The sequence below is a fragment of the Convolutriloba macropyga genome, chromosome 5 (genome assembly GCF_964194025.1).
Source record: "Convolutriloba macropyga chromosome 5, txConMacr16.3, whole genome shotgun sequence".
NCBI lineage: Eukaryota > Metazoa > Xenacoelomorpha > Acoela > Convolutidae > Convolutriloba > Convolutriloba macropyga.
In genome coordinates, this window is record NC_134472.1 from 4,754,829 (window position 1) to 4,766,853 (window position 12,025).

Here is a 12,025-nt window from a genome sequence, read left to right on the forward strand (position 1 = left end):
AGATATGGTTAATAGCAACCAAATTATAATGCGTAGTGATTTTGAATCAAGGTTAGAAAAAACATAAAACATTTAGGACAACAAACAGCCTCCTTTCCTCTACAATGGTTCCTATTAACGCTTCTACTGCAGGGCGCCGGCGCATGGAGCGTGCGTCACGGAGGCAGATTATGGAGCCACGCAAAAGAACGAAACTTATTTTTATCCTTATGTACGCGATCACGTCCTAATATGAATCTTCTTTCCTATTGCTGATCCTGGAAGCCAATCTCTGTATGACTTTTGGTTGAGATGTCTGGTGGTTAAACTTAGTGGTTAAGATGTCTGACTGATATGCTGGAGGCATCTGGTTTGAACCCCTATGAGGTCTCAGTTGATGCACCCTAAAAGAATTCTGGGCTACACCCCTAATTTGAATTGCCCCTGCCTGTCGTTCGCGAGCAGGTCATCTGACTTTAGTCGGTTTATTTTCCTTACGAAGTTGGTAGAAAATGAGATAACAACATTGAGTTGATTTGAATTCTTAATTCATGCAGAAGAATATAATGCTAATTCTCATTTCATGTAGAAGAACGTAAGGCTAACTTTGTAACGCGTATGACAAGGATACGTTTTAACGTGTTTTTGAAACTTGATGCTGTTTTGAAAATTGTTTTTGATCTTTATTCGTAATTTTGCTACATTGATTAGTTTTTGTTGTAAAAGAGCCGATCGATGTTCTTCAATTTTTGCACCTGTTTTTCTCAACATTTTTTAAACTATTTTTGTATAATTTTTATTACTATTTTTGTATAACGGCATCACCAAAGTGTAAGTAATGATTTGTTTAACTTTGAAAATGCTTTAATTTCCCTTACATTTCCACTTTTGCCTTTATTATCGGTGAGACCGGATTTTGAAGGTCACTGTTTTTTTGAAATTGTTTTATCTAAAGAATTTCCAAGTTACAGTTACATGATATTTTATTCCTTTCCAAAATACCCAATAAGCCAGAACAATCCATGCAATAATACGCCACTACACTAAGAAAGAAATTGATTCCGTTTGTGTGAGCACACTGGCCGCTATTATATGTCTGTAGCAATCAGTCTATGGGTCTAAGCAGGCAAAACTATGGTAGAAATGGACCAGTACTGGATTTGAACCACAATTTCTTACTTGCAAGCCTAGCGTGCTAACTGTTCTTACACCAACTGGTCGTAAACACTCGAACTCGGGCATCTCTTATAACGCATTCTCATCTTATTTGTTGTCCTCTTAGGCTGCATCTCTCTTGGCACATTTACTTTGAACAAGTGGAGCTTCTTCTCAAGATACGTCAAGCTAATTATATCCAACGTTTTCATTGGTTTATTCTCCCTCAACATTCTAACAAATCACAGCGCAATTTCTGCTGATTAATTAAGACCATGATGGATATCCTTTTGATCATTTAAATCACAGATAAATATTGAGTAACGTTTAGGTATTTTGCAATTAGTGGGGTATTTTAGCTTTGGCTATTTTTGACATTGGGTATTTTATCATTGGGTATTTTGCCCTCATATCGATCCTTCGTGGTGGGAGTTTTAATGTGGTACTTTAATATGACGTTCATCTTACTTAGATGTGTAAAAGGAATTTGAATATTGACAGAATCAAACAGTGCGCATCGCATGAATATCAAATTTGTGAACAAATGTTGCAACGAATATTTATATGTATCACACACACATACCTTGAGCCTTTTTCCGATCACAGTGTCGTCTAATGTTGTCGAGGCTAAACTGCAAGTGTAACCTGCAAACAGGAAGTGCCGTCTTGTCATGGGCGGCCAGACACTTGGGACACGGTATGATACGTTCGATTGAGTGATCATACTCACTATCGAAACCCATCTGTGGTCTCTCTCCCAAGTTGGGATACCACTCTGCTAGCAACATATCCACGTGCTGAGAAATTTGTTCAAAAAGGTGAGCGAGGTTTTGAATGTTTGGACCGAAATAAGTATCATAGGTCAACGCGTAATTGTGATACTTGCGGCTTTCTATGATCAGAGCTGTGTTGGTAAACACCTTTATTGACAGAACTTGTTTCGGGAATGATTTTTTCAGTTTTTCGTCTCTGAACTCAACTGAGTTTAGACTGTTTACCATGTCAGTATTTAGTGTTCGGGCCATGTGCCCTTGAGCGTTGACTAACTCGTGTTTGCGAATTTTTACCGTCTCTGGTAACTGAGAAAAAGGCGAAGACTTTCGGCATTGTTGTTCTGACAAAACTTCCTTTATTTCCAAAATTGGAATGTGATCCCACAGAAACAAAGCTACACCAGTTTTCCAACATCGCCACGTGAACCCGGAATTCAAAGCGTAATCAAGAACAGGTGAAAATTGGCTTTCCTGGTCCGTTTTGAACTCGGGTTGCAATATGTCCCCAGCGGTTAGGGAAAATTGTTCGTCTGAAATGATTCGGGCGATTAGCCTGGCCCAAAATCCGAAAGGAATATAGGAGAAGACCATGAACTTTGATAAACTTCTGACGTCATCAGCTTCTGGAAACCAAACTTGCAAAATTGAACGATCTGTGTCTACTAAATCGCCCGCATGGGGAGGCGCCCCTTTCAAGATTTCATACTTGCTAAACGATTTGTAATGTTTGCGGTAAATTCCGCGCCGCATCCGTTTTTGGTTTGGTTGGAATGTTGACATAGCTTGCAGGCCAGACTGTTCCGGAACCATAACACTTGACGTCGGAATATCATTTGTTCGCTGGTTGTGACGCCTTTCCGAATATTCCCGTTCGGTAGGTAGCGATGATGGTATTAACATGTAATTGTCGCTAAACTTAAGCGCCACTTCAAACTGTGACAGAAGTGGTATGAACAAACACGGCCATGTTTTAAACTTACTAACTGCGGCAATTTTTGAGATCCAAAGTAAGAAATCGTTGATTCGGGCGATTCCGGGGTCAAGATTGGTTCCGTAATTTTGGTTTTCTTTCACAGTGATTACTTCTGCTAGCTGGTCAGCCATCCATTGGGGGTCTACGAAGTATTTGTCGTTGAGAAGAGTGCTTTCGTAATGCAAGATGATCCCGTTTTCGTGCATGAAGTTCATCATAGTTCCAAATTCGGCAGTGTCGATTGCTCGCACTTTTCGGTTCAGTAAATGTCTGTTAATTTCCTCTCGCAATTTTGCTCCGCTCAAAATGGGCTCTTGATTTCTCTCTTTTAAGTCTTCGCGAAGCTCTTTGATCCAGCCTTCGACCTCTTTGTACTTTTTAGGCACTTCGATATCGATCAAGTTTTGGTTCTTATCAGCTCCGGTAGCGTCGCTTTTAATCTCGGATGCTCGTTTCCAAATTTGCTTACAAAGATATACTATGTTATTTTGGTCTTTGCTTTCGGTACACGCGACAAAAATAACGTCCTTTACAATCGGGAAGCCCGAAGTTTGTTTTCGCGATTCGTCAATAGGTTGTTTAAATTCGCCCTTGAGGTATTCTTCCATCATTTCGAAATACTGGGGTTGGTATTCTTTCGTATGTTTGTCTTTGGCTATGTCCATTCGGGTTCCAACGAGAATAAAATGGGCGTTCGGAATCCGACAGTAAATATTGTTCAACCATTTTTTCAACTCCTGACGCAGACTTGCCTTGTCTCTGACTTTATAACCTTCGTTTGTACATTCAACTGTATTGAAGACTAATAGATATAAACACCGACGTGAAATGAAGTACTGATGAGTTATTTGGTAGACCTCTTGACCCGCAAAATCCCAAGTGTCGAACCAGATTGGGGGCATTTTAGGGTCGCTGTTGTCTTTGGGGTAAAACCAGTCATTCAAGTCAACTCCTACAGTGCTGAGTTCTGGCATACCTTTTCTCTCTTGTTCCAGTTTTTCCATATCGTGATGTTGCCTTATGGCGTATCTCATCACCCCCGCGTACTTGTTTGAACAAATTCCCTGACCAGATCTAGCCAGAGCCCGGACCAGTGAAGTTTTGCCTGCATTACTCTCACCCATAAACATTAGCTTCATCCGTCGCCAAGCCGACTTCCCTTCCCGTTTAGCCGAAAGATACCTCTGAATGTTTTTAGCCGACCCCTTATCAGAACGTAGCTTTAGAACCTCGTCGGCTATCTGGCACCCCTCAAAACTGAAGGTCTGTAACTTGTCCAGAAGTGCGAGGTCTTCGGGTATGGTGTGGATATTTGGGTTCTCACTGACTTGGAACCATGATAGGTTTTTGAGCCTTGTGATGGAATCGGATATTTCACACAGGTCACAGTCGTTCATGTGCAGATTGCGAAGCGCTGGCAGAGCTGTGGCTGGAAAAACAGCTGCACCGCGTACTTCCAAGTAGTCGAAGTCAGCGTACTTTAATCCTGTCAACACAATAATAGTTCGGATCTTTTCAGTTCCCCCCAGCTCGATAGACATATAACTTTTACTTTTACAGCCCCGGGCGCACGTGCTATTTATAGCAAAACAAAAGTTATAGTTGTGAGCATAAAAACACTGGAGGGTCGAAACAGAATAGATCCAATAATTCTAACAAAGCCTGGAAATTAAAAAAGCATTCATGTCAGATCGTGAAATACAATACAAAGTCTGAAGTTCGAAGAATGACCTGAACTGTTATGGTCATTACTAGAAAAAAAAACAAAAAAGTCATCAGAAGTTGAGACCATACATTAAGAGTATAGCAAAAAAGACTGCGTCCTTTGATGTCATCTAATGTCAACCTGGCAAGATCTTTCATGATTCAATTAAAAGTATGTTAAAATTGAAGACGATGTTAGGCTCACAAGATGTTAAAGACAATAAGTATGCATACTCTCGTATGATGATTAACTTCTGAACCCGCTTAACAATTACAAACAAGCAGAAGCACTACCTCGAAACATTATTCTCAATAACTTTTTAGACAAAGACCTTTAATTTTTCTAACAGAATTAGTTGTTTTCAATAGCAAAATAGGGAGAAACAAAAAATGCTCAAGATTTTCTTTAAAAAATGAACTTAATAGGTTTAAAAGAAGTAGCTGCTTGTAAGAATTTCCAATATCGGAGATATGCCAGAGTTAGATCAAGTTTTTGACACCTTGAAACTCAACTAAAGAGAAATTACAAACACAAATTAAAACGGTAAAACTCAGCAGATTAGTAGGCAACCAGAAAATCAGGAAAACACTGATTAACCAGTGAAAGAATACGCTCAAAATTATTTTTAGATTTTAAAAAAGTTTTTTTTGGAAAATTAAAATCAATAGAACGCTGATAAATTGGATAATCTATTCAGTTTGATTGCATGATCGCCAAAATTGATACGAAATTGTGTACAACTAACAATGAGACAGGACAGAAAGAGAGATTATGCATGAATTTCTTTCAAATATTACTGCTTTTGAACAAATGAAATCAATAGGTATATAGAGTAACCAATCGAATGGGCCAATCGAAACAATTATCGTTTTAAAATAGCATCCTAATTAGCACTTAAACAACAAAAAAGCAACGAGGCCTCACAAAAACGACAATTCGATTGTTATGTGTCAAATGATGTCCAAACCAAAAAAAAACAAATGCCTTAAAATTGAGAAAAATCAGAATAGCTAACGATATCCCCAAAATTGCTTAAAAGTTTCGGGTCAAAGCGTCAACAAATACAGATACAGAAGTCTCAGAACAATTACAAAACGAACGTGAAAGTTTTCAGAAAGCTATCAACTTACGGGTTTTTTCGGTCATTGGAAAAATCTCAACAATATGGAATGTTTTTTTCCCTGCAACTATGCTTCGAAGGGAATCAAAAAACTTTCAAAATCTTTTCATGGTATCTCAGACCAAAATATACAAACAACAAATTGAAGTAGAATTGAAACACAAATTGAAATGGAAGATATTTTAGGTAATTTTCGCATACCGAATGTCTGTTTCAATTAGAAACGAATTCAAAAACTCAATAACACTGCAGAAATATTTTGTCTGCAGGAATGTTTCGGTGGAACAAATTTTGTCACGCAAAAAGACAAGGTTTATATAATTCTTGATTTCGTAAAATCTGACGTTGTACCTTTAAGAAATGGAAAAGCGGCACACCTAGGAAATGAATAAAACCACAAGAAGTTATACCAAGCTTTCATATAGTCCACAAGCATCGAATAAGTTGGTAACTATTGGCAAATGCCCAACAGTGGAAGCAGATACCTCATCAAATTCTTTAAACCCTGAACGTTTTTACAATTCGACAGCTATTTGCATATACATAAAATATGAAAAAGAAACAGTTCGCAGTTTTTCCGAAATAACGGCGTCACCTTCTGCAATGCGATCTTGCGGAAACGCTATCAGAAATCACGTACTTTGAATTTTGTATGACATTCTCAGAAATAGAGCTTCAGATGCTGCATTATGCTAAATCAAGAAACGCAAACATCATGAAATTGTGTGTCTTCCATTCTGTTTTTTACGTTAAGATTTGTGCAACTCACTTTATACAAGTTTCAAGAAAATTATCGAAACCTTGTAAACTGTAAATTAATGGCGAATTTTCCTGCTTTTTGTTTCAATATATTTAGGGAGTTTGAAAGACAAGAAATCATTTCCTCATCAAGAATTTGTTTGCTTTTAAGAGTACAGCATATTTTGGTTATTTTTTGCTTGTTTGAATAATAAAAATCAATCTGAATAGTAAACTCCAGCTGCCGATCAAAATAAATTTTTATCGTAAAATATTGCTAAATTGTTAATCAGCAACACTAACGGAACTACAATTAGTGTTATTGAGCAGCAAATTGAAACCCAATGCTCCGGGGTCAAAAAATATTTGCAAAACAACCAGACAATTTTGTATAGCATAGAAACGCCTTTGAGCTTTTTCTCCATTTTTTTGGTCTCTGCGTTTTTTTACTTTAAAAATGTAACAAAAACTAAAATTTATCGCAAAGATTTGTTTGTAAAAATGTTTGAAGTACCAATTTTCCAGTAATCCAATTAACTTAAGAAGTTCAATATATGCAAATTTACATCTGTTAAGTAATTTACAAAGAGGGTTGAATACAATTAAAAGGAGCTCATTTTTCTGTCTCTTTACACCATAGGGAATACAAATTTAAATTTTTGGTACAAATTTTGGCTGTTGGTCCCAATAACCACTGTTCAGCATATAATTAAAAAACCGTCCACCCTAATTTTTTGTTTTTTTTTGGTCAAAATTATATAATTTACCCTTTCACGTACCAAAAAATCGAAATTAACCAGATTTTTTCAATTACACATTTTCTATATATAATGAAAACAATTTAGCTGCTCACTTGAGAAAAAAAGTATCTTGGGTTATCAGAACAAGGGAAATTAAATGATTTCCTGAATTTTGTAGAATCGATTGTGCTTTTTCTCGATTAGCTTTCTGAACAATATGTTTAATAGCCATTAAAGTAGAAAATATGTCAATTATTTTGTTCAGCAATTGTAGAAAATTGATGCTGGCAAAAAGGTTTTTACTTTATTTTTGTACAATTTCTTGTACATAGAAAACACTTTCCTGAAAGGCGGGCAAGTTAAACAAAGCTAGTTTGACACAGAACAAGATCTCAGAGTTGATCCCCCAAAATGTATTCTCTTAGAAAAATTCAGCAAACTATTCACTAAATAATAAGCAAACTTTCACTTAACTAATTCAGCAAATTCTGTAAACTATTTACTAATTAGTGCTAATGAATAGTAACATCTTTCAATATGGGTTTCAGTGTTTGCTTTTTTCTCAGAAGTGCCTTACTTTTTTGGTAAAGAAAAAGATTTTCTTTGTTTTTTAGAAATAGTTTTGACAACTTATGATATTTTATGAGAAGTCATTCCATTTATTTTTAAATAATTTTGGTAACCAAATAAGAGAACTTTTTTCTCATATTTCCTTAATCAAATTTTCTACTCCAGATGTGTGTTATTGAAATACCTATTAGCAATTAAGTACTAATAATATTTTAGCTGCCCCTCAGATTTGAGATGTTTTTTGTGAAAAATTTGAAGAAAAATTGCTAAAAATTCAGGCTTTCGGTGTGTTTCAGTACTGCTGCTTCCTGTCTACTTTACTAGTCTGTAATTTTTTGTTCCATAGTGCGTTTTTGCGTTCGTTGAAAGGGTTACAGCAATTCTTCATTACTTGCTATTATAATCAGCTCGGTTTGCGTTAAAATATGTGTGTAAGTGATATTACCAAACACTAAATCCTAAAAAATTATATAGATTAAAAATTGCAAGTTTTATCTGTTACCAATGAAGAAGGGAGTGGCGAACCCTTAAGTTTTTTTGCATCAGAATACCGTTTTCAAAATTTTGTCGCTTTGAGAAAATGGTCTACCACCTGCTGAGTTTGCAGATAATTGTAAAGAGCCAACTTGATGCGAAAATTTAATAGGCTCAGCTTAAAAAATTTGAACATAGCTGGCAGACTGCCAGAAATAGCCGCAATAGCTTCGTAGATCTGCAAACTAAAAAAAACGGTAAAAAAGACAGACCAAAAAATCGTGTTTTCATTGAAGGCTCATATGTTATATTATGATTAAAAATCTGTAGAAGTTTTTGCTGCCTCTAATAGCTGCTCTCAAATACCCTTCAATTAGAGTGACACACACCAATCTGACCTTATCTCTTTGAATTAAAGCAAATAAAAGTCAATTTCAAAGCGAGGAAGTCATTTCTGAGAGTGAGGTAAGTCAAGTGTGATCAAAAAATTAATCACGCGAATGAACAAAACATAGCCGGACAAGTCCTGACGTACAATTCAAAGCATTTTCATTGACTGTACAAAAAACTAGACCTAGAACGGAGTAGGAGTGAATTGGGAAAACGATTTCGAAAAAAACAGAGGCAAAAAACCTTAAAAATCAAAGTGAAATTGCCGTATGTGAACAAAAACCCACTAGCGAGAAAACGAAATTTTGTTCAAACACTGTTTTCCCACTCTACTTTAAAGTTAGAGCAAAAGAATTTCACGCCGCAAAACCACTCGCTCTTTCGCTCCATTTCCTGTTTCGGCGTGACCAAAATCACCACTCCAATTTGACTTCAAAAATCATGAAAATGTGTGAACAGATCTATAAAAAAAGACAACGCCCCAATACAATTCAAATTCTTTGAATTGTAAAAAAAACTCGCTCGACTAAGAGCGAAAAATGACGTCACGCACGCATTTCAGTTGAAATTGCTTGAACGAATGAACAAAAAGCAGATTTGAAGTGGATGTGACGTCATATGGTCGTAACAAAAATCTTGACGATGAAATAAAAAACCAAGAGAAGGTCAATAATAGCCCAGCTATCGCTGTGCGGCTATTAAAAAGTTGAAGGAATACTGCCATGCTATCCTGTTGCAAGAAAATGCATCGCCCAACTTCTTTTCGCAGCCCTCACTATGAATAAGATCTCGTTTTTTGTAATGCTCTAGAAGAACAGAAAACGTAGTTTCTCAGAATTAAAATAATTTATCAAAATTCTCTTTGTCTCACAAATACGTTTTTCAATTTGTCAGACACATTGCCCTCCGTTCTTTTCCCCTGCTCTTGTTTTAGTATATAATTTTGATTTTGAAAATGTAAACTAATTACTAATTAGTGCTAATGAATAGTTACATGTGTCGATATGGGTTTCAGTGTTTGCTTTTTTTCTAAGAAGTGTCTTACTTTAATTTGTTCTGTTCTAGGGGTTCTAGTCAAGAGTAAAAGACCCGATTTTTGCTTCCTGACTTACATTGACTACAAATGTTTAGCTGAACCCAAAACTTCTTACTGGATTTTAGCTTAAACATGTAGTTTAAAAATATGTAACAAGTTAACCTGGCGGGTCCGATATGGGTCTGCTTTTGTTGATCCTCGGACAGTCTCTAAAGCCGGCGAAAATTGGCAGCCCAAAATTCAATTCAACTAGAATGAACTGCTAACTGTATGCTTTAGTTTTTCGAGGCTTGCTGATAGATTTTATACAGAGTTACCGTATTCATTTCTGTGCATGTGCCACTGTAGAAATTTGGATATTTGCGGCTGATGAGGAACAAAACGTACATAGGTTGAGGAACGGACCGAAGTGGCCTCTGATCTGATCACCTTTACGCGCGCATGTGCGCATCATGCGCAAGAATTACATAGTATAAAAAGAACCTTGAGATCAAGATTGTGTTGTTAGCTAAAGTACCCAAGTGTGGTATTAGCTAACTCCATATACTGCTAAAGAATTAGGTCTTAGAGGAATCGAACTTACTATCTCTAGAACAGCGGGCAGGCATTCTACCGGTGCACCAAATCTCTGCTCATGTAGTAACATTGTTAGATTTATATACCACAAGCTGGGTTGTTACAATTGTCTGTTTAGGCATCTGGATAGTGTCTGATCAGCATTTGTTTTGGTCTGCGTTGGTCTGATCAGAAGGTAACTCAGTCTCTCTTTCAATTCAGAGATCAAGAGAACTTAGAAGGTGCGATATGCAAGAGAACGAGAAATTATTAATTTCATTGAGAAAGAAGCCGCTCCACCGCACCACAATGAACAAAATCTTAGAATAAATTTCAAAGCACAATAATAACTTTTTTTATTTTTTTTAAATTTAAACTATAATGGTCCCGTCCTGTTAAATTTGTTATAAGATTCCGCTGCGTTCATTGCGCTTGAGCGGTTTCATTCTGAAAGAAATTAATTATGTCGCATTCACTTGCACTTCGCGCTTTCTTAGTTTTAATCTCTGAAATACCCTCTGATCAGACCACCCGAGACCAAAAACACCTCTGATTTGACCCTTAACAGACAACTATACAGACAATCCTATGCCCGAACGCATGATGCAAAGATGTGCGCTTGATGATGGTCGAATCAGAGAGGTCACTTTTATCTGGACCGAAACCTAGGTATGCTTCACAACTCACAAGTCTCAAATATTAAATCCTCCTCACAAGTCTCAAGTCTCAGGTTTGAATATCTTTAGTGCTCTAATCCTGATGCAAACAAATGAACACAAATAATCTCTATAAAATCCGTCAGCAAGCCTCCATAAACTAAAGCATACAGTACAAACCTGATTCTGCTACTTTTATCATTTGCGTTGCCACTATTCATCAGCTTTGGAGAATGACCGAGAAACAACAAAGGAAGACCCATATTCGACAATCCAGATCAATAGGTGTCTCCATCAACTACTTCATGTTATTGTTAAGCTAGTCTAGCGAAATTTTAAGAGAAAAGAACAAACTGAGATTATTATGGTCCTTTTATATTTGTTTTAAGATTAATCTGCGTTCATTGTAATGGTGCGCGTGTTCATTCTGATTAAGTATAACGGCCCTAGCCCAGAACTTGACTTATGAAAAGAATCAAATAGTCTAGTAGGGTGGTCAATATTGACCAAAATTACACAGTCGAGGTTCTTAGTTAAGGTCCAGCATGAGTTTTTTCATGAGTCGAGCAGAAGTCATTTCATAGGGATTTTGGGTCAAGCATGGTCTTTTCATTGGGGAGTTGAAGTCTTTTCATAAGTCTGCTTTTTACAAGTTTGGAAAAAATTCTTTTTGTCTTTTGCTGCTGCAAATAACGAAGAAGGAACGCAGCAAAGCTAAACATCATTGCTCTATTGTAGTCCAACTTAAAAAACAGTTGAAAAACTGCCAACAGTCTTGAAAAAATATGTATTTCCCAAAGTTCCTTCCGAATTGTAATTTTTTAGACAATGCATATTTTCAACAGATTGATGGTTCTTCAGAACCCCAAAAGATGAAAAAGCAAACATGGTGACTACATTATAAGCAATAGTGAGCAAGGAAAATTCAAGTAAAATTTTTGAGGAGACAATTTAGCCTCACGAAAAGACTTTCGCTAGACGCATGATTTGACAATAAATTCGACCTAGTAAAAAGGGCCCATGAAAGGAATTTTTCTTAACTTATGATTTGACTTTTATTTGACCTAATTTTTTCTCAAATTTTTTGGTCGAGGAAAAGTCCAGAGCCCAAGTTTGGTCAAGCAACACTGCAGCTTTACTTTTTGGGTTAAGCCAATGTCC

At 36.6% G+C, this 12,025-nt stretch overlaps 1 protein-coding gene across 6 annotated transcripts in view; it reads right to left on the minus strand.

Annotated features, from left to right (window-relative positions):
* Positions 1-12,025, minus strand: part of LOC142339068 (uncharacterized) — a 55,575-nt gene that overhangs the window by 15,561 nt on the left and 27,989 nt on the right. For all 6 annotated transcript variants that reach the window (XM_075388734.1, XM_075388733.1, XM_075388732.1 and 3 more), the window contains one exon: positions 1,718-4,366. In XM_075388734.1, coding sequence (XP_075244849.1) covers positions 1,718-4,366 — 2,649 coding nt within the window. The remainder of the gene's footprint in view (positions 1-1,717; positions 4,367-12,025) is intronic.